Here is a 23,019-nt window from a genome sequence, read left to right on the forward strand (position 1 = left end):
CCTAGTTAAAAACAAAAGTTTATTCTAATTATTTATCTTTCAAGGGAATCAGTAATTTCTTGAAGTGACTGAATTACAAGACATGGCTTGGAGTTGACAGTCCCTTTAGGAACAGAAGGAGGGCATCTTCTGGTGGATTTGCTATTGTTGCTTTGTTGTTGAGACTGAGGAACAATTGAGTCGTTTGTTGCAGCTAAGATGAAATGATTTGCAAGAGCTGATTTTAGTCTCAGTGTTTGAAAGACCTGTTGAATTTTCCCCACTAGAGGCCACAGAGGTACCAAGGAGGCCACACAGGGGCCTGACAAAGCTTGCACCTTGCAACTGCCCTCCAGCCCTCAATTTGTCTGCCTACCTTTATCCACAGTAGTGCGTGCACACTGCAGTTTCACTTCTTTCTTCGTTCTGCTGAGATAATTGCACATTTGGGGAAGGGCATCTAAAACACCGGCAAGAAAACAAGAAAAGAGAAAGGCAATTCCTTAGGGTCCTTCTATTAATTTACGTCTGTATTCTGGAATACTTTCCCTGGGGCTCCTTGTTTTCTGTATTTACTCCTCAGGATTGGAGTAATTGCATTTCTGATTTCTCTCATATGGGTGGCCAGAATTGGCTTAGTGGAACTATTTTAATACCTCAAAGGATTCTTTTATTCTGCCACGTTGGGTTTCTTTGTGTTGTTCATCCCTACTGCCCTTCTATAAGCTCTTTGTCCCCACCCTTTTTCAAATTGTCCGCTGTTTGCACACAGTTTTCTTTCCACACTGGGAATTGTTTGCTGAGATGTCTCTGTTCTGCAAGCAAATGGGAAAGAGGCTGGCTACGGTGGAACTGAGTCTTCTCTGGGTCTGAGTGAACTTGGCGACAGCTTGAGTTATAAATTAATTTCTGGGTATCTTGCAGTACACCAGAACTGTGGAGGTACACACCATACCACATGTAGAGGTTTCCACAAAGCTTTTGATCAAATCTCGAAAACTACCCCTCTTTCGGGGATCCCCTCTGTGTGACTCACTTGCTGTCCTTTTGGTGGAATTATTGGTTTTAAATGAGAAATAATTATTTTTTTAGGGTAGATTTTCCAAAGTAGCAGTTTAACTGTGGTTGTTATCCTTCCTTAAAGGGACTTTCTTATTTGGGAAAGAGAAAGAAAAAAGGGGAATTCCACTAAAAAAAAAAAAAAAAAAGTAGTCAAAGGAGAAAAGTGAGTTTGAAACACACTCATCAAAATTTAGAAGTAGATACTACAATATCAACAAATCTCAGTGCCATTTTAGATACTGGAGCATGATCATTGATTAATCTCTCTGGTTGCTTTGTCTGCGCCTATCTTTGAACATTGGTTCTATGGGAACAGTTGTCAAGGAAACCCGTATGTTGCGGCTCTTCTACGAGTTCACTCAGCGGGTCCCTGACTCTGCAGCATGGCTGTGTCGTGGGTTTTTGTTTTTTTATAGCTTATTAGAGTTTTATCTTGATTAATATGAATAATCATCAGAGTCACTTGGTGACTTGTACATTTTTACATGTAAATATTGTATATATATATATACACACACACACACACACATATATACACTATACACACACACACATACACATACACATACATATATCTTGTGAGGAGGCATTGAAAAAAGTGAGGCTGTCATTTTGTTTAGCAGCTGGGTTTAAATTGATGTGCCTTCTAACAAAATTCACTAGTATTGTGTACAAATCACCACCCTCAAAGACTTTTATGAATGCCTTTGAAATAATGACCTAACAAAAGTATGAGTCATGGGCTGGGATTGTGGCTCAGCGGTAGAGCGCTCGCCTAGCACGGGCGCGGGACCTGGGTTCGATTCTCAGTGTCACATAAAAATAAAGGCATTGTGTTGTGTCCACCTACAAAAAAAGAAAAAAAAAAGTATGAGTCATGAAAACTGCCCAGATTTCAAGTCATGAAAACTACCCAGATTTTTAACTCTGTGAAGATGAAAACTGTGGTCTAAATATTATTCATAGGCCACATTTCTCTACAGATATTAATATAAAACTCATGGATTGAAAGACTCCTCACCCTGTCAGTGTGAATCTCTAAATTGTTTGGCATAACCTTCAGATTTTTCCTGGGCTTACCCCATGACTTCTAGTGTAAGAGTTCCAAACAGATCATTTCTTATTCGTTTAGTTTGGCAAAAATCCATAAAAGTTTATTATTGACCCTATTCTGAATTTAACTATTCCCTTAAGGCATATTTTAAATGAAATCAGGAACTTGGAAAAATTGTGTTTCCAATACAGTAAGAAAGTAGCAGATCAACTTTTCTAGCCCAGTAACTTCTGATACCTGTGAGCTATTAAGTTCAAAGTCTAAATTAAATAGCTTTGTTTTAGCTTCACTCATCCATCCATTCACCCATCAATCCATACTCTATCCATCCTGTTCATCTCTGCAGCACTCACTTTGAGAAAGCCTCAGTAATAAAAATGAAAGACCCTATGGCACATGTAATTGAATTAACTACTTTCTTTGAGTTTTCTAGTGTTGTTAAGAAAGTGCCTTTCTCTGAACGCATGTGTACATGGGTACACACACACACAGTTTCTTTCTGCACCTTTTGTTAGTGGCTATTCACTCTGTGTTAACACAGCTCATCTCATGGTGACATCTACTGTATGGAGATAGTAGGATGTCATAAGAGAGGGCTGATTGTGTGCCTGTCCACCAAAGGTTTCTTCACTGGTTGGCATTTTGACATCACTATTGCAGACCTTGCCCTCAGCTCTGAAGGCTCAGAAGCATGCCTCTTGTCAGTTTTCCTTGAAGAGAGACTCACTGTAGCTTTGTTCCCAAGAGACTGAAAAGTAAATCAAAAGGTTGGGGTATTAATTACAATGAAAAAAATGCAACTGACACATCTGCTATAATACTTGGTGGGTTCTTATCCTACGAGAGAAATCAAATTATAATTCGAAAAGTGTGTGCTGAGCATGAACCAGAGCAAAGGAAATATGAGTCTCTGTATCTACTGGCATTAGATTCTGAGAGTCTGATCATCTAAGTCTATGGTAGAAATATGTAGTACCTGGGACTGCACAGGCAACCATGGGCCAGATACACTCTGCCTGTGCAGACCCCACAGATCCTCATGGCTGGCCCTGCAGTCTACAATGTCTACCTTCTCTCCTTTATCCCTTATCCCCTAGGTACACCAATACCTGATAAAGTTGTAACTACTTTACACATAAACAACCTGATTTCACCAGAGGCGATACCCTGATTAGTTTGATTGATAGTTACTGTTGGTTCCATCCTTACAAAATGCATTTCTTTCTTTTTCCATTTTTTCTACAAGTTTAAATTGATGCATTATAGCCATACAAAATGGTGAGATTTTTTGTTACATATTCATACACACAATATAATAATAAGATAATATAATTTGGCCAAAATCACTCCCCAGCATTTTACAGGATGCATATCTACAGTTTTATTCTAAGAAGTATTCCATATTTTTAGTTTGAGGAAAAGGATTTTCCTGACTACGGCTTCTGTTTAGTATTCACCCTTCAGGTCTTATTGGTTGTTTTTGTTGTTGGGTTTTTGTTGTTGTTGTTGTTTTTTGGTACCAGGGATTAAACCCAGGGACACTCAATCACTGAGCCACATCCCCAGTCCTTTTTGTATTTTATTTAGAGACAGGGTCTTGCTGAGTTGCTTAGGGCCTCACTAAATTGCTGAGGCTGGCTTTGAACTCTCAATCCTCCTGCCTCAGCCTCCTGACCTCCTGGGATTGCAGGTGTGCACCAGAGTTCGAGACTTCTTGGTTGTTTTCAAGATAATGCTTTGAGTTTCTGTTTTCAGCAGAAATCTAAATCTGTTCATACTCTGGATCTGTTCCACTTCCTGCAGCTTCTTCTAGTTGACACCCAGAGCCCTTAAAATCACCAGCCAAAGAGATAAGCATTTATGATCAAACAACATGCACTTCTATAATATACTGATGGCTACAATTGATCCCAAGCATGGCATAATGTACTCGTGGGATAGATAAGATTGCTCTGTTCAAGCCCACGAAGTATCCAAAAGTAGATACGCCACAGGCAGTGAAATGATTTAGGTAGATAAATCATAAGCTCCTTCTTATTTCCCTTAGTTCAATGCCTTTAATATGCACGTGACATTCAGGGAGTGAAAGTTTATTTTTAATTTCTCTTTAATTAAAACAAACATTTACTTATTAAACACCTATCGTATGACAGGTTTCATATTAGGCATTAAATGAAGAATTTAGAGAAATAATTTGTTTCTAATATAGCACAAAATTAGTAGATTAACTTTACTAGCTTGACAACTTTATATTTATGTCTGTGGGTTATTAGATAGGTTATGGAGATAAATACGATATAGTCCCCACCCTCAGAAAGCTTACCATCAGCTGGAAAAGGCAAAATATGCATATATTCCTCTACTACATATTTACTGAGAATTTATTATGTACCAGCCATCTAAAACCTGGGACTGTTTCCCCAGATCCCACTGTGCTGATTCAGCTCTTGTTGTGACCTCTCCCTGAGAGAGCAATTGGGCTAATTACTAAAGCGAGCATCTTGAGGAGACAGATATCAAGGACACAAAAAAGAAGGCAAGAGACCCTGGTGAGATTTTAGGAGAGGGGTGTGGATCATCAGGGATGTAGATAAACATGTTAATAGTAGCGGGGACTGGAAGTTGAGCACAGAGGATCATTGGAAGGGGGTCATTTGTGCCCAACACAATGCTCCTCTAATGGGCAGTTTTGGCCTAGGACTTCCCAGTGACCTGAATGAGAACTCAGCTGCAACCAGGCTCTTCCTACTCAGTTCCTCCTTCCACCCCGAGGAAGTGGAAGCCTGCACCATGGCTCCAAAGCTCTTCCTGGTTATTCCTGCTCCCCTGCCCTTGATCCTCACTGGCATTTCCCTAGATAAACCCTTTGTTTATCTAATTCCACCTTGGTGTCTCCCCAAATGGATACATCTTACACGGGGGAATGGAAGGATGGAAGGATTCCATGTGAGGCACCATGTGACAGATGGAGCAGGAATGAGCATGGGACTTACAAGGCTAGATGCTGAGAGCTGGAGAATAGGATATTAGAACTTAATAGATCCGGAATTGAGCGCTTTGGGTGAGAGAGTCCAGAGAATGGCCATAATTGCTGAAGGGGAAAGGAAATGAAGGTCAGTGATATTGGACAGGAACTACATGGCAAGAATGCTAGTTGCTTACTCATTATGGATAGAACCCTGCTTTTATTCAGAATAGCAATGGAGCCTGCTAAGAGAATATAATTAGCTTTCTTTGCAGTTAGAGATGAATAAAAATGTGTAAGTAAAAGTCATTGGGTGTGTGGGGGGGTGGGAGTTAAGGAAAAAATTTGAAGTGAAAATCACCAGGAAGTTGTGCTCATCTGCCATTTCTTCTCCTTTCTGCCAATTTAGACCACGAAATATTTTAAGGATGGAATCCAAGGCCAGGATGGTGGAGCAGAAAGGCAGGAGTTCCTAATAACATGAAGTTACCATTTTAGCCCTGATCTGCCTTAGCTTCTATACTAGTTTTATATAAGAGATCCCTAAATTATTAAAACTACTTACCTGTATAGTTCATGTATAGTCAAACCAATTCTAACAGAGAGAGATAAGTTGTTTGCACGGACACAAACATCTTCTAGAGGTCAGAGTGGAGAGAAAGTGTGTAAGTAAGATGGCAAAGTGTTTAGCATAAGGGGGAATGTTCTGTAGGCTATGGACGAGAATAACAAGAAGGAGAGAGGAGTTATGTGAATGTGTACGTTAGGGGAGGTCAGTCAAGAGAGAAGAGGGTTTTGAATGAGAGTGGAGAAGTGATGGTGCCATTGGAAGCATCAATGGGAAATGCCAGAAGATATACTTACCTCTTCTCTCTGGCCCCAATGACTGGAGCATTGAAGATGAGATTCCTCTACCCTTGAAGGCTGAAATAGAAGTGTTTGTTTCCAATGGGAATCTTGGAAAACAATTGGAATGGACAGAGGAGCTCTATCAAGTGAAAGGGAGCATCAGAGGGAATAGAGTATAAAAGAATATTGAAGTACAAATGTATGAAAAAATGTTCAACATCTCTAGTAATTAGAGAAACGCAAATAACAACTACTCTGAGATTTCATCTCACTCCAGTCAGAATGGCAGCTGCCAAGAATACAAATAACAATAAGTGTTGGCAAGGATGTGGGGGAAAAGGCACACTCATACATTGCTGGTGGGACTGCAAATTGGTGCAGCCAATATGGAATGCAGTATGGAGATTCCTTGGAAAACTTGGAATGGAACCACCATTTGACCCAGCTATCCCTCTCCTCGGTCTATACCCAAAGGACTTAAAAACAGCATACTGCAGGGACACAGCCACATTAATGTTTATAGCAGCACAATTCATAATAGCTAAATTGTGGAACCAACCCAGATGCCCTTCAACAGATGAATAGATAGAGAAACTTATATATATATATATATACACACAATGGAATACTACTCAGCATTAAAAGAGAATAAAATCATGGCATTTGCAGGTAAATTGGTGGAGTTAGAGAATATTATGCTAAGTGAAGTAAACCAATCCCCCCAAAACAAAGGTTGAATGTTTTCTTTCATATGAGGATGCTGACTCATAATGGTGGTGGGGGTGGGGAGCATGGGAGGAATAGATGAACTTTGGGTAGGACAAAGGGGAGAGAGGGGAAGGGAGGAGGCAAGGGAGTAGGAAAGATGGTGAAATGAGTTAGACATCATTACCCTAAGTACATGTATGAAGAAACGAATGGTGTGAAAATACTTTGTGTACAACCAGTGGCTTGAAAAATTGTGCTCTCTATGTGTAATTTGAAATGAATTGCATTCTGCCATCATGTATAACAAATTAGAATAAATAAGTAATTTAATAATAAAAAAAAAGAATATTGAAGTGAGAAGAGGGAAGAGGCTGCAGCCAGGACTGCAGGGTTGTCTGTGCAGAGATGGGAAGACTGGACAGAAGGCTTGGATGCCACTGTGATGGAGAGCCACCTTAACCGAGCCTCCTGGAGAGTCAGACCCAGGACCTGTGGAAGGCAGAGGGGAGTGGGGAGAAAGTAGCAGGGCCACTTGGGCTAGATAGGAAGATTTCCTAGAATCTTTCTGCTGTTAAGAGATAAATTTGTGCAAGGTAGCAAGAATGAGCTCTAGTGACAAATTTGATCCTGACTTGAATATGTGAATCCATGTGACTGCTCCATCAGATGTGGGAAGCAGGTTCCAAGATGAAGAACCTCAGAACCTGAAAGCTGCCTGGGGTTGGAGTGTCTGATAAATAGCATTTGCTTTACTGTGTGGGAATTGGAGATTTTTCTGCCTTCTTTGGCATTTCCTTATGATACCCCCCCACACACACACACAAATAATCAAAAAGTCAACACAAATTATGCATCTGGAATTGGAGCAAGGGGGATACCGAGTGAGATGAATAAATGAATTTCATTTATTGCAGAAAGAATCAAGAACTGATATGATAGGAATGAAACACGGTTTTTTGAAATTCGAGATTATTCCAGCCATACTTCTCCTTCCCCATCTCCTTCCCTGTCCTGAAAATCTTTCGTGAAAAACAGGATCAAATATTCTGAACCACAAGGAAGATAAGTGATCCTATTAATTATCTGTCTATTTTTCGTAACAGGCCAGAATCCTTGAAATTAGAATGACCCAAGAAAATACAGTCTGCATATTTGGATTCCCTGTGACATATTCTTTTTTGTAAACTAAATTAATTTTGCTTTTAGGATTTTTGTGGCAGTCATTCCATTTTGGAAGAGTGAGAAAACATGTGGAGTGTTGCAGAAGTTAAAGAAAGAATTACGAAAGATATTTCCCAAAAGTGCATTAAATGACATCCCATGTCTCAACCTAAGCAACTGAGAATCATCCTCCACTTCTTCATCTTCTCCTCTTCATTACACAGATCACGTTGGGGAGGCTGAATAGCCCCACTTGCAGCTAACAAATCTGAACTCTAGAATTAATGAATAGACTTCGAACTTTTCTGGTACTGTTTTTGTCTTTAATGACTTTGGACGTTTTCTTCCTATCGATTAGGATTAAATGTGTTTTCCTAAGGTCCTATTGAAAAAATCCAGAGCCTTGGGCTTCTTGTTACTGTCATTTCTTGTTCCCCACAGTCCAGCAGCTTCTCAACTCTCGCCAACCTTTACCTGTTTTCCTAGAATCCCTTCCACAGGCCCAGGTGGGCCAGGGCATGAGTACTGGATGATGCCACAGGATCTGTGGTCTCTGACTTCCATTTCTTTGTTGGGTATGATCATGGGCAGGGCAGCTCTGGAGGGATCCAGGGACTTTTTCCTCCCCAAGTCAATATGTTATCTCTTGTAAAATTTTATTAAATGAATATCAAAGTGCATCAGTCATGGGCCTGACAGAGAGAGACAGTGAGCGGAGTTTAGTAAGGCCAAGGTGCTAATTGGTGTCACCGGGAAGCAGATGCCAGAATTGGAGTTAGAAACATGACTGATTTACCTGGGGAGAGGAGGCAGGAAAGCCTTCAGTCTCTTGTGCAGATCTGATACCTGTGAAAGAAAAGAGGAGAGGAAGCAGGATTGAGAACAAGAGCTCAGACCCAATAGAGTCTTAGCCTGCACCGTGGGGAGATAGAACTAAAAACTGCCAGTTAGAGGAGTCCTCACAGTGGCCAGGCAAGAGTGGACAAAACACAGCAACAAAAATCATAAAACTGATCTTGAAGGTTGAAGGTGGTGAGTGAACTGCAGCCTTACAGATGGATGACAGGCTTCTTTTTGAAAGAAGAATCAAGAGGTATCCCTGTGCAGTTGTGCCTGGGGCTACTCACAGGCATTTGGGTAGGGTGGAAAGCAACCCCAGCTGGTCAGAGAAAGGCCATCTCCCCAGCAGCCCAAGGGACAGAGAGGCAGGATAGCAAGTGACTGTTGAGGGACAGGCCAGCTTTGGGGAGGGAAGAGGGCACAAACCCCTACACCTTACTTTCCTCCCTCCACCCACCTTTGTTCCCACCAGCCCATTGGTACCATGCACGGTGCTCAGCCTTTCTGGGCAGTGAGCCAAGTAGAGGGAAACCAAACACCGCCATCAGGCAGGGCAGCCACTAAGGGAGAGACATGCAGCTGGGAGAAGGCGTGGGGCAGGAAAGGATGTTTCTTTGCCCTGCTGGGCTTCCCCAGATGTCAGCATCCCAGAGTCATGGCCGGGCTTCTAGAGATTGCTCTCCACCCACTGAGCAGCTCCTCTTGCCAAGGTAAGGGGCTCAGGAACAAGCAACATAGAATATTGGAGGTGACTACGGGAAGAGGGCAGGGGAGGAAGTGAGATAGGAAAGGGGCAAGGGAATTAAGAGGAGGAAGTGGAGAGGGGAGAGGGGAGTGGAAGAGAGAATAGAGACACCTAGAAACAGGGATCACTCAGAACTGCCCAGGCACCGTGCTTGGTTATACTTTCCTATATCAGAGGGTGAGAGGTGATAAGGGGACTAGACTCTGAAGCCAGTGACTCTCACCAGATGAGCCATGTAACTTGTCTGTGCAGTCTAGGTGTTCCTCATCTGCCTGTCTTTTGGAGATCTTGGTCTGGTCGCTGTCCCCTGAAGCCATCGGCACGCTGCCCCCTCACCCTGAGGCATATCTCTTCTTTCAGAGGGCTCCCCTCCCTCTCAGCTCACTTTCTCCAGCTTCTGGAGGTGTTTATCTTGTGATGCTATTTCACAGACATCCAGAGCCACAGGAAACATTAGTTCTACTGCGGAAGAGTGGACAGCGCTGGGCCAATTACTTCTGGCAGCAGTTAAGATAATTTTTTAATGATACAAACAGACCTCGGCCAGTGGTGTGCAAAACAGGCCTGCTGGAGCCGAACCTGGAACTCACAGAGGGTTTCTTAACTTAGTTTGATTGAGTGAGACATTTGATTTGGGCTTCTATTAAGGGGAATAATGTATTAAATTGTTGTGTTGATGCTTGGCCTCTTTTCAGTGAGAGAACATAACTCTTTTTGTCTGTAACATTGACCATATCTCTATCCTACCACCTATTTTATAAGTTCAGGGCCAATTTCTTAAGTGAAGCCTTAGGACTTACAAAGTCACTGATTTTTCTACAACACTTGTACAAATTATTGTGAAAAAATGTGCAAATACTGTGATTGTGAGGTGGGAGATGAGGAAGTTTACTTCATTTTCATGTAAATTTGCTTTCTTCTTAAGGGTTAGGATAACACCCATTTCCCTGACATCCTTAGTTCTATGCTTCTGCCACGAGAGGAGCTAAGTAAATTCTTGTTGATGGTTAAGAAGAAAGGCAAGGTGTTCCCTAGTACTGTTTTTTGTGGGGAAGTTGACATGGTGCTGGTTCTGTAAGGCAGCCCTCTCCAGGGAGTCACTACCTCACATCTGGGGAAAAGTAATATAGCACAAGATGCAGAGAAAGACCCAGCTGAGCTGTCACTTCAAAGGGTGGAACAAGTTGGGGTGCATTGTTTGCTTTTGCTTTCCCATAGTGTTGCCTGGAATTTGGACACTTCTATATTGTAATTTTAGTCTATGAAACAGTACAGGGAAGTCCAAAAAAGACCTTCTCATTTCTAGGCCTGTATGCATTTGCTAACAGCTGCGGTAACATATACCACAGACTGGGAGACTAAAACAGCAGGAATTTAGCTTTTTTTGATTCTAGAGGTTGGAGATCAGAGCTGGTTTCTGAGGCCGGTCTTGTTGGCTTACAGATGGCATCTTCTCCCTGTGACTTCACCCAGGCTTCCCTCCTTGTCTGGGTCTCAATCTTCCCTTCTTATAAAAGGACAATAGTCAGATTGGATTAGAGCTGCTCTTGTGACCTCATTACCTTTTTAAAGGCCTTGTCTCCCAATCAAGTCACTTTGAAGGACTAGGGGTTAGGATTTCAGCACAAGAATTTAGGGGAACAAAATTCAACCTATAATACTGTCCTTGCCTGTTTCACTTTAGCATAGTCGCATTCTTGAGGTTTAGTGGATCACCTGTCTGGGGTGAAGGGCAGCTTTTTTTATCCTGATCATCTCCACGTGGCCCTGTGATGCACAGGCCCGAGAGTTAGGTGTGCCCTGAATTCTCCAGCACTTGTGCTTCTTAAAAGTCGTGGGGCTGGGGATGTGGCTCAAGCGGTAGCGCGCTCGCCTGGCATGCGTGCGGCCCGGGTTCGATCCTCACCACCACATACCAACAAAGATGTTGTGTCCGCCGAGAACTAAAAAAAAAAATTCTCTCTCTCTCTCTCTCTCTCCAAAAAAAAAAAAAAAAAAAAAGTCGTGTGAAGACATTTATAAGTTGAGGCATGCTTTTATCATGAAAGCAAATTTGCAATAACCACTTCTGTATGATCAAGAATATCTTCTAATTTATTGACTTTTGTAAGTTTGGATATCTAGGGCAACAATTTTCTAAAAGCAGGGCCTACTTGTTCTCATAAACAGTAAAACCTCAACAAAAATATTTCAAGGTCCTGCTGTGTGGTTGTCTGTCTCCTGAAAATTCAGGATACAACTGTACATAAGACAAGCATGGGGCCCTGCCTGCCTGGGGTTTTGTATCAAATCAGGAAACAAAAGATTAGACACAGCAATGATAAATCGCTGAATTGAGTGTCCTTCTGCATCTCTGAGTTGCATCCAGGCATGCTGCGTCTGCCCAGGACATATTTAGTGGTCCCATGGTGTGGGCTGAGAAAACACTAGTGAGACCCTCATGGTCCACATGGCTCTTAAATGTGATTGTATGACAGAATGCTTGCCTAGCATGCACAAGGCCCAGCACTGCCCCGAGTCGCCCTACACAAAAAGTGAGGTGTGAATTCACAGCATATTGTTTCACAGATGCAGCCCAAACTAGCTATAGTTAAGAAAAATATCTTTCTGATACAATTTTTCTCCTTCCCTCCTTTCTTCCTGTCTTCTTTCCTTCCTTCCTTTGTAATTATTTTGTCTCAAAGTAGTGTGCTAAGCAAAATTTCAGAAATTTGTGGTGTTGTTTACAGACTGGTTTGCTAGGGTTCTACAGTACTTTTGGTTTCCTTTTTGATGCAAAAGAAATGCTCAAAATGTGCTGCAATTAGTGGCCTAGAAGTCATAACAAAGGATGTTTTTCTCATTGAGAAATAACCCTAATTGTGGTATATCCATAAGCCACCAGCATTTGTCTATTTAGAGCTGAAAGCCAAGTGAGATAGGAGGTAGCAAAAAAAAAAGGATAAATATGCATATGTTCAAAAGAGTAATTGCATTTTTGCACCTATTTAAGATATGCTAATTTCTCTTTCTCCTTTCTGTTTGGCATTGCTAAATTTAAAGCACATGGGGAAATAAGTGAGGTTACAACAGAAGACATTGTATCAATCAGATTAACCAAGGCAAGTTTGTTATGGAGGTTTTAATTATCTCTGAGCTGTGTGGGCCCTCAGGCGATTTCTAACATAGAGGGTAGAACTTTGGTAGCCAAATCATTATAGCACGTGATGGTGACTGATGATGCAAGTTATTATTTCCCAGCATTATAATGTTGCAACTTCCTGGACACAGAAATGCTCATTATTAAGGACATCTTTTAGATGAAAATGTAAAAAACAATTTTAAAACAATAGGAAGCCAAAAAAAAAAAAAAAGCTACAGTGTTTATAAGTATCTAGCCATCAAATGACATGCTGGAAATATCAAACAGCTAAGCAGCTTCATGATGATATCTCTACCAACAGATCATTAAGTAAAGACAGACTTCAAAATAGGGCCAGTTTGTGGAACAGTGCTCTGACTTCAAGTCTTTCTTTTTTTGTTTGTTTGTTTTTTATTTTATAGGGATACGAAACTAGGCTAGTTGTATAGGGATACAAAGCTAGGCTAGTTTCTGGCCAAGTCTTTTGCTTGGATAAAGCAGAATCTAAGCTTGCTTGCTGTGATGGCTGTTCGGTTGTCAACCTGACCAGATTGAGGAAAAATTGAGGTACCGAGAAGTGGAGTGGTCTGCTGTTATCCTATAACTGACAATGTGGAAGAGGTTTTGGAATTGAGTTACAGAAGAATTTCAGAGAAGTTTGGAGAAGACCCCATTCAGTGTGTAGCCTTCCTGCCCATTGCCCCACTGAACCTCCATTACCTCCCTATACGAAAGTCCTTTTGTGTACCTGAATTCCCAAAAATGGTCTTTTCTGGAAGAATGATAGCTCCCTCATTGTCTCAAGATTTCAGCCTTTGAATCAACTAGATTTCCTTCCCATCAACTCTTGTCTTCTGAGTATTGGCTTTTGGGCAGTGAGTGGACAAGCTTAAGACTGATGATAAGTCCAGAAGGCTGATGGGAATGTGGACAGTAAAGGTCATGCTGATGAGGTTTCAGTTGAAAATGAGAATTCTGTTGGAAATTGGACTAGAGGCCAACAATGATGAACTGTGGCGAGGAATTTTCCTACATTTTGTCCATGCCCTAAGATTTTATGGAAAGCTTAGCTTAAAGGTGACAGAATAATTTATTCAGCAGAAGGAAATTTCAAAGCAGCACAGCATTCAGGCTGTGACATGAGTATTACAGGCTGCTTTGTTAGAGTTACAGTGAGAATCAGAAAGAAAAAGGAACAGAACAGATGTATTAGAAATATTTTGCAGGACAGAAGAAAAGAAGTACATATAAGGTTTATATATACAAATATATATATGTACTTTTTTCTGAAATATATATATTTCAGAAAAAAAGTACATATGAATTTTTGATCCAGGAGGGAGTGGTTAAAAAGTGAAGTTCTTCGCACAAGAAAAATAGAAAGATGCTTCGAGGGCATCTCAAGTATGGACAAGACTATAGCCATCACAGACTCAGAGCTATAGAATGTAAATTTGTTTCAGAGATTTTCCAAGGCTAATTCTTTTGAGAAACTAGCTCAGGACAGACATCCTGTTAATCTGAAAGCACACAAGGAATTATTTCCCCATGACCAGCTGACACTTACAGTGCTGGTTTTGCAGGCATGCAGAAGTCAAGAGTTATGGGATCGTGGAGGCTTCTATCAAGATTTCAAAGGAGAGCCCAGGAGGCTAGGCTGTGCCCTGCTCTGAATCACCCTTTGATGTATAGAACAGCGGTTTTCAGGCTGTGCCTAAGCCTGAGTTACTCCATTTTGAAGGCAGTAATTTGCCATGAGCTACTCCACTTTGAGTCCAAGTGCCAAGGTAGAATCACTCCACACTTTGCACAAAGAAACAGCCACCATCTGCCTGGCACCATCATAAGGCACGAATTGATAAACCACTTGTATGTGCCAACTTTTCAAACTGAATCAAGGAGTATCTGGACACGTGGACATCCCAAATCATGTCAAAAACACCAGACATGGAAACCTCTCAAACTTGCCAGATGAGAACCCTACACTCGAGACACATAAAAGGAAGGATGACAGACTCAATAAAAGGAGTCTGGTCATGGTAACACCTTGACCCCGTCACCCGGTCACTCATCACAGTCCTTGCCCAGGAACAAACCTCTGAATTTCCTGTCCCTATAGAGCTTCATCATAGTGTGGGTTCTCATGTCTGTTATGACCACACACAACCCACTCTAAGCTGAAAGCTCAGCTGACACTCTGAGACTGAAACTGCCATCTGTCCAGACCTTCTGCTTTGACAACTCTGTGGAACTGGTTTGTTAAAATCCTTATCTGACCACCCACAGTGACTCTTTGACTTTCTTTGGCCTTCATGTGTCTCTTTGCCCGTGCTCCTGGCACAGTATTCTGTGACTCTGTAGCCGCCTTAACCCTTTCTTGGTCTTCCTGTGACTTCTTATGTATTCATTGTGTGAAGTATGAGTGCCTTGAGGGTTATAGATATCAAAAATTAAGATTGAAATAAAAGAGCTTGTGTTTGCCAGGCTTATGACTACCAGGTGACCCACAAGTACTCAGTGAACTGCTGCTGATGAAAAGGGTGTAGCCTGAGAATTTGTTGTTATTCAATAAATTCTGACATTTTAGAAAGACACAAACATGTTCCATCCATGTTAATGACATATCACCTTATGACACAGTTGTGGTAGGGTTGGAATCCCTGCAAACAGCCCCCCACAGGACAATACAGGGAACTGTGATAGTAACATTAAAGCTGTAATGGAGACCCCAGGAAGATAAAGATTCCAGAAATATGGACACCTGCCAAGGGGAACTGCAGGCAGCAAGCAGAGCCAGCCTGAGAGAGTGGCCATGTGGACTATAACCAGCAAAGCCACAGGGGTGGGGCAGCCCAAGCCCTGGGGAGCCCATATCCCTCCTGCAGTGTGCACCAGATGCCAGATACAAAGCTGTAGAGTTGAATGTTTGCCCTGCTGGGTTTCTGTCTTGCTTCAGTCTGATCCTTTCTTGCTATTTTCCTGTTCCTGCCTTTTGAAATATGAATGTTTGCCTTCTACCTGGGCCACCATTGTGTCTTGGAAGAATATAATTTGTGGTTTTAAGTTTTTTATAGGAGATCACAACAGCTAAGAGTTTACTTTTAAAGGAGACTTTGGACTTTTGAGCAATCCTGGAATAGTTAGGAGGCTCAGGGGACTCTTGGAGACAGACTGAATGCATTCTGCATTGTGAGAGAGACATGAACCTTTGGGAGTCAAAGATAGAATGCTAAAGTTTGGATCTGGACTGTCCCCTAAAGACCTGTGTATTAAAGGCTTTGTCCCCAGCCTCTGGTGCTATTGGGAGATACTGAAACATTTAGAGGGTGGGACTTAGTGGGAGGTCCTCAGATCATTGGAGACAAGCCCTTGAAAGGTACAGTGGAACACCAGTTCCTTCCTCTAACTCTTTTGCATGCTGGCCATGAGGTGAGTGGCTTTGCTCTGTCTTACATATCCTCCATGATGTGTTTTTACAGGCCCAAAGCAACAGGGCCAACCAGTCATGGACTGAAACAACACAACTGTGAGCCACAATAAACCTTTTTTCTTTATAAGTTGATTATCTCAGGTATCTGTTACAGTAATGGATTCCTGTAGTTTCTGATCTAAAAAACGTAAGCAATCAGTGATTATACCTCTTACACATTACAAATGAAGAAGCAGAGCTTTTGCCTATTTTTCCTAAGCTGTTTGAACCCAAAAAAGTACCCATGTAAATATCCTTCAGTTGTGTTGATTCGAGCCAAAGAATCAGGTAATGTACCATAAACCAAACTAACCCAACTGGCCTGCTCTTTTCAGTATCTTAAGACTGACCTAGGCCCCTGGTTTCAAATTGGACTAAAAAAGTGGTTAAAAAGGGTCCAATATATCATTGCTTATTTTGAACATGAGTGCCTTGTCAGCTGGATGTGGGGAACCAATTCCTTAGGAGTTTTAAAATAGCAATTTGAAACCATCCACGCTAAAGTTTCTGTGTTGAGATCTTCTTTCCCCAGCTGGCCGTGGTGGACCAGGTACACATCCTCACAAGCTGACACTGAGAATTTTGACCCTGTGTGTTACAAATAGCTCGATTCAGCAGGAGCTGCAGAGAATAGTGCAAATAGTTGCACACACTGGTTGGTACATCTGGCATAAGCACTTTACGATACTAGAAACCTGTGTCCTTGAGTTCTGAGGAGGAAGTCTAAGGAGCTCTGTCAGCTGTAACAGCCATTCTTCATTCACAGGCAGCCACTGCAGGGCCAGGGAGGAACCAAAGCAGGTCTGCCCTGTCCCACCACCTCAGGTGGGAGAAGCTTGTTTACTGGAACTGGAGAGTCACCACCTGCATGGCCATTCAGTCTTGCTTTGAGATGCTGGCTATTCAGTTAGCCTCATTTACCCTCCACTAATGATCCCAACACATACCTGGAAGGCCCTGCCCATCTCTCCCAAACCCACTCCCACTAGCAATCTTGTCGCACAGCCCAGGATAACGAAGCACCCTCTATGCACCCGTGTTTTGCAATCCATATGCTGTGAACCTAAAATCCAGTTGTGAAAATATAATCACACTCCACCCTGGTGTGGCCCATCACCTTGTCCATCGATAGTACAAGGGTTGCTCGCTCTGCCCAGTCGTTAGTGCTTCTGATATAAGAGCAAGTTTTGAAAATGTTCTCAGTGACAACATGAAAGGTTGCCTGCTAGAGGACTGAAAACAGGGGACACCTAGGTAACACATGGGAGTTGTGAGGGATGTAGACAGGTGGTCCAAGGCAAAGTCATTTTTCTCCATAGTAAAATAGGTCAGGCACCGTACCCAAGGGTTCTCTCAGGGCAAAGACTTCACAGCCCCAGCTAACTCAGGCTGAGAGCTGTGTTTTCCTCTGGAGTCCTGGGTGGTAGCGATGGACAGGATGCGGCCTGACTACTTGTCCAGATGGGGACTCAGAGATATCGTGGAGGCCGAGAGGAAGAGGGAAAGAAAAAGGCTGTGTCCGAGCCAGAATGGCTACACAGACTGTCAGCTTGTTGTGTCACAGGTGCCCTAAGACCAAGACTTTCCTTCCTCTCCTTCTGATATTGCAAATTTAGAAGTCAGGAACATTCCTGGGGGTGGAGGGGAGGGCTATTAACACTAAGGTCCACAAGGGAACAGCAGAGAGAGAACAAGCAGAGGAGTTTCCAGCTCATTTTTAGCATTTCCCTGACGTAGAGGAAGAGGAAGGAAAGGATTTTTGACTAACACCCTGAGCTAAAAATGGGGGAGTCAAAAAGCAAGATTATAAAAGTTAGGATATTTCTTTCCTTCCTTTTCCTTTACGCCCCACATGAGCGGCCACTGAGAACGCAACTCATTTTCAGTCTCTTTTGTAATTGGGGACAGGAATGAAATAGAGAAATGAACCTCCCTGGTAATGCTCTTTCTTATTCACGAGCTTCAATCTCTTTCCTTTGCAAATCTTCTGTCTCAGCTTCAGTGAGCCGCCGACTGAAGCTTGAACACACTGCAGGCCTGACTTGTCCCCTAATGAAGTTGTGAGGCACAGTGAGGAGGTCTGAGCTTCAGAGGGACAGGAAAAAAGACCATACATTGAGTGAGGCACATTCACGTCTTCAAACGGAACAGTGAAGACCCCCCAAAGGGCAGAGCTGAACACGACAAATCAATCCAGTCAACTTCCATATGGAAGGTGAAGCTGAAGCTCTATAATTTAGGGCAGCAAAATCAGGCCCACACGCTGGCCCTCCCCACTTCCAGTCTGTGGCCTTCGGCACACTCTCAATTTTCAGCTTGTGTCTGGGACTTGCCACTCACCCTAAACTGAGTAGCCTGGGACTCTAAGATGCAGTAGGCACTGCATGAAGCTCAAGCTTCCAGAATCATTGGATGCACCGAAGTGCAGCTGTTCCCACTTTGTGGATGAGGACAACTGGGGCCCAGAGAGTCTTAACAGGTTAGCAAAGGGCACTTTCAATATGGTGGAGCCTAGAAACATGCTCTATAGAACACAGCATGTGAGGGCAAGTGTTAGAGTTCAAATTCAGGTCTTAAGACTCTGAGCCTAGTGCTATTTCTACTACCCCAAAGTTGTAGAGCTTTTTCCAATATATTCTGTCATTAATCATGGTGGATTATATTTTATTGCTTCATCACATTTTGTGAATAAGTGAAATATGTGTGACTTTTTTTTCTTTTTTTGAATGAGGAACATTCTATCCTTTCAGCCTCTGTCTTTGTTCTCCCATTCAGACTCAATTAGTTCTCCTTAATTTTTATCCTCCAGGTCCCAGAAAGGACAGGTACTGACTTGAGAGGTGTCTCAAATGTGAGGTCAGACATAGTCAGGACCCTGTTGCTGCCATTTTACATTAGGGCTGAGTGGATCTTAGATAGGGTCTAATTTAATTCTCTCTTTTTGCAGATAAGAAAACTGAATCCAGGAAGATTGGTTTTCTAAAGGTCACCCAGCTTCCCAGTAGCACAGCTGGGGACTTGAGCTGCACTTGAGTCGGCACCCTAATTCCAGGCCAGCTCCATGCAGCTGCCATGACACCTTGGGATATGCACTAATGGAATTGCTTCCCTTTGGCTCCTCTTGACTATATGCAGAGGTTGGTGCTTCTCAAGTAAACCTTGTAGGACCGAGGAGATTAAACACAGGACACGGGGAGATCATTCCCTTACCTTAAACTGAATTTTCCAAAACTAGCCTCAACCTCTTCAGGGCCTCCTTGAATGGGCTTAGGGTAACTCTCTTCCTTTAGATGCTGCTGAGACCTGCAGGGAGGGTTCATATGGAGGAGCCTAGAGAGATCCAAACTTTGTCTACCTCTTCCTGTTTATCATAGGTGTTGCTGTAGACAGAGACGGTGGCACTCAAGTTCAGAGGAGTGAGACTCTGAATTTATCTGTACTAACTAGGAAATATCCTCTTTTTGTGAAAAGATTTCAAATAGCTACCCCAAATGTAACTTTTTCTAATAATGGGCAAGTAAGTTTATCACTTTCAGGGGTCAAAAGTTCACATAAAACATTCCCAGTCAGGATCATTTTAGGTCATGCTGGTACAAACCCATCTTGGAATGCAACCACCAACACTCCATATGAGGTCTTAGCAATAAGTGACTGGAATATGAAGCGGCTGAGAAATGCCACAGGTGTATCCAAAGGGTCCTTACACAATGAGATCTGGTCTGGCAGCCATCAATGGCTGGAATCACTAAGCTATGGGCTAAGAAGTCTATGTCTGATGCAACAGCACAGCTGTTTTGGGATAAAAGATAGAGACTTTGATGGAACAGAGGCAAAACTGAGAGACTCAAGACTGGAGTGGGAGTAGGAGCCCATCTCATCCACCTCTGATCACAACTGATGGAGCATGGAGAAGGAGGTCCTTCATGCTCTTCTGGGTGACATGTAGGAGTAGAGGTTCCTATTTATCAGCTAGAAGCAGAGAAGTGAGAGTGTTGGTATGTGAGAAATGGGGAACAATAACATTGGGGTTTTGTATTCTGCACAGAACTAGCTGGCTTTCCCTCTGACCTTAGGCAGGTGGAATGAGAGAGATCTGGTCTCAGGGTTGTTGGTGTCCAGAGCCCAAGTCAAATGTGGTCATCAAGAAGCATCAAGTGCTTTCAAAATAACATTCTCTCTAGAACACTGGAGGCTAGGGATATAGCTCAGTTGGTAGAGTGCTTTCCTTGCATGCACAAGGCCCTAGGTTCAATCCCTCAAACCACCAAAAAATAAAAAACAAAAAACAACATGTAAGCATGTGGATGACAATACCAATGAATTCATAACTATTTATTGTAAATCACTTGTAGTTTATACATTATTAATGGCAAAATAACATGGTTAAACACCTGCTGGATAAAGAACCTCATTATGATAATTTCTGATTGGCATCATTTCTCTTTCTAAAACTTACATTTTAAGTCCTACATTGTTCCTGAAAATATCTATCTTCAAAGTACTCTTATAACAACATCGCTATAGAGCCTTCCTTTGTATACACACATCTAACACAAAGGGCAGGATTTTCCATTAATCTGACATGCTCTTTACAAGATAACTGGACAAACAAAAATTGCTTTAGTCCAGAAACTACATAATGATCACTTTATATTTTGCTGCAAAATCAATGACGGAGCATGCAAATGAAACGTTAATAGACAAAGAGTTCTAGACAACTTTCAGTTATTAAGATCTGATGACCTGGTGTGAAAAATTATTACACTTATTTAGCAGGAGTAGCTAACGTACATGCATCAGTGGCTAGGATCCATTAGAATACAAATTGGGTGTCTAAACATTTAAATGAGAGCTTCATTTGAGCTTAATTTGATGTCTGGCATGTGTGAGTTATACACCTTTAAAATGACAATAGCAAAGAGAACAAAATCAAACATCTAAGCAGGCATTGATTTATAGGTTGGGCTGAGCATATGGCTAGAGCACAAAACTAGCTTAGTAGTGAACCAATCTCATTTAAAGCAAAGGCAGTGGAGCATTAGCTAGCTGTAAACGGGGGAAAAGAGTCATTTCCATTATCCTCATTTTTTAAAGTTTTTGAATCTCTTACATTAACAATCCAAAAAAAAAAAAAAACCAAAAATAAAAAGCACACAGACACAGTAATTACAAAACAGGAACACTCTTCTGTTACTGTGAAGACCCCTCTTTTGTCTTCTACCCCACCTCTCTGCTCCTTTAGATGGTATATTTAAAAGCAATACTGGGTTAATTGGTAGAAAATAAAACAAATATTCTCTCGGATCACACTGAAAGAGTTAAATATCTATCCTGCCAGGGTTAACATCATGTACAAGCACATAACAATGTATATATGACACATTGTAGCTACAGCGAAGAAATCACATGTCCACATTCTAATGTTAAATCATGATCCTAATATTGACTAAATTTTTTTTTATCAATAGTTAGAGTTGACATCATTTTGAGAAATCAAGAAAATCCCACATCACATAGATCCCATTCCTTCCCCATCCTCCACCCCCTCCTACAAATACGACCCACGAACAAGGGAACCGCAGTGATAAGAGCCGTGAGCCGAGGCAGAGGTGTGGACGCTGTTCCAGGTTCAGCCGCTGCCATCTCCAGTCTTGGCTTTGCGAGCCTCAATCATGGCCTTGGTGGCCTGTTTTCGGTCAGTGGCCAGCCCCAGCAAGCACATGAAGTCGATGAACCAGGTGGTTGGGTTGAAATTTAAGCCAAATTCACTCGCAGAGTAATCAAAGGGAAAGGTGTGATGGTAATTGTGGAAACCTTCACCTGGAAGACAAAGAGAGCCTTTGACATAACTCCACCACTTCCTCTCTGTACTGATTTCTCTGTTGGTGGTGTATTACCGATACCCCAATAGTGTATACACTAATAGTGTCATATTTGTACATGCACATGACAAAATTTAATCAATCTCAGGACCTTTCCTTTCCTTCATTTTCTTTCTCTCCCTGATCTGTTTGACTATTTTACTGATATTATTATTATTATTATTATTATTATTTAGTGTATTTAATTAATACATTATAATTATATCAGTGGGATTGATTGTGGATATTCAAACAAGCGCATAGCATAATTGGGTAGATTATATTACCCAGTATTTCCCTCATGTCTTCCCCTCCTCTCTCCCTCTCCATCTCCCTCCCTTATTTCATGAGATCCCCTTTTTAAAAAAATTCTCTCTCTAGCTTCTGGATATGAGAGAAAAATATTCAACCCTTGACTTTCTGAGTCTGGCTTATTCATTTAGCACAATGTTCTCCAGTTCTATCCACTGACCAGTGACTAACATAATTTCTTTTTTTTTTTTTTTGCAGTGCTAGGAATCAAACCCAGGGCCTCAGGAATGCCAGGCAAGCTCTCTGCCACTGAGCCACATCCCCAGCAAATGATATTTTTCATTCTTTATGACTGAATAAAACTCCATTGTATATAATACCACATTTGTGTATATATAACACTCCTCAGTTATGGGCACCTACTTGCATAGATTTTTGTATCACCCCTTTTTTGTGAGGGTGGTACTAAAGATTGAACCCAACGGTGCTTTACGTCTGACTTCGCTATCCAGTGCTTTAATTTCTTATTTTTATTTCTTGTTTTTTTTTTTTTTTTCAGATAGGGTCTTCCTAAGTTGCTGAGGAACTTAGGAACAGTCTGAGGAACAGTCTTGCTTAACTGTTGAGGCTGGCCTTGAACTTGCAGTCCTCCTGCCTTAGCCTCCTAAGTCATCAGGATGACAAGATATGCCACTGTGCCAGGCTATCACCCATTTTTTTGAGGGTCTATCATGTATAAGACATTATGTCAGGCTCTGTGGGGAGCAAAAGACTTGGTTTCAGCCCTCAAGAACATTTTCTCAGTTGGTTAGATTCAGTGTGGACAGAAAAATAATTCCATTAGTTATCAACATAAAATCACAGGATTAATTTCCTGTGTGAATTGCGGATATGATAGTAAAGACTTCAAGCTGGACTTCTCAAGCTAAATGCTAAGTGGCTGATAACAGATC

At 41.9% G+C, this 23,019-nt stretch overlaps 2 protein-coding genes and 1 long non-coding RNA gene across 3 annotated transcripts in view; 1 reads left to right on the forward strand and 2 right to left on the reverse strand.

The window, feature by feature from the left end:
- Nucleotides 1-9,788, reverse strand: LOC144366741 (uncharacterized). The gene is made up of 6 exons (XM_078021496.1): nucleotides 9,587-9,788; nucleotides 8,575-8,624; nucleotides 5,925-5,984; nucleotides 2,758-2,843; nucleotides 356-439; nucleotides 1-193 (listed from the first exon to the last, which is right to left on the reverse strand). The coding sequence occupies exons 1-5, from the start codon at nucleotides 9,678-9,680 to the stop codon at nucleotides 358-360; spliced, it is 372 nt and encodes a 123-aa protein (XP_077877622.1). The 5' UTR covers nucleotides 9,681-9,788; the 3' UTR covers nucleotides 1-193; nucleotides 356-357.
- On the forward strand, nucleotides 9,052-22,445 carry LOC144366742 (uncharacterized). The gene is made up of 3 exons (XR_013425849.1): nucleotides 9,052-9,328; nucleotides 18,901-19,090; nucleotides 22,325-22,445. It is a non-coding gene; the product is annotated as an uncharacterized LOC144366742 (long non-coding RNA).
- Nucleotides 20,271-23,019, reverse strand: part of Scd5 (stearoyl-CoA desaturase 5) — a 138,970-nt gene continuing 136,221 nt past the window's right edge. The window contains exon 5 of the mRNA XM_005339321.5: nucleotides 20,271-21,773. Within this exon, the coding sequence (XP_005339378.1) occupies nucleotides 21,583-21,773 (191 nt within the window). The 3' untranslated portion in view covers nucleotides 20,271-21,582. The remainder of the gene's footprint in view (nucleotides 21,774-23,019) is intronic.

The sequence above is a fragment of the Ictidomys tridecemlineatus genome, chromosome 9 (assembly GCF_052094955.1).
Source record: "Ictidomys tridecemlineatus isolate mIctTri1 chromosome 9, mIctTri1.hap1, whole genome shotgun sequence".
In the NCBI taxonomy this organism is placed as follows: Eukaryota; Metazoa; Chordata; class Mammalia; order Rodentia; family Sciuridae; genus Ictidomys; species Ictidomys tridecemlineatus.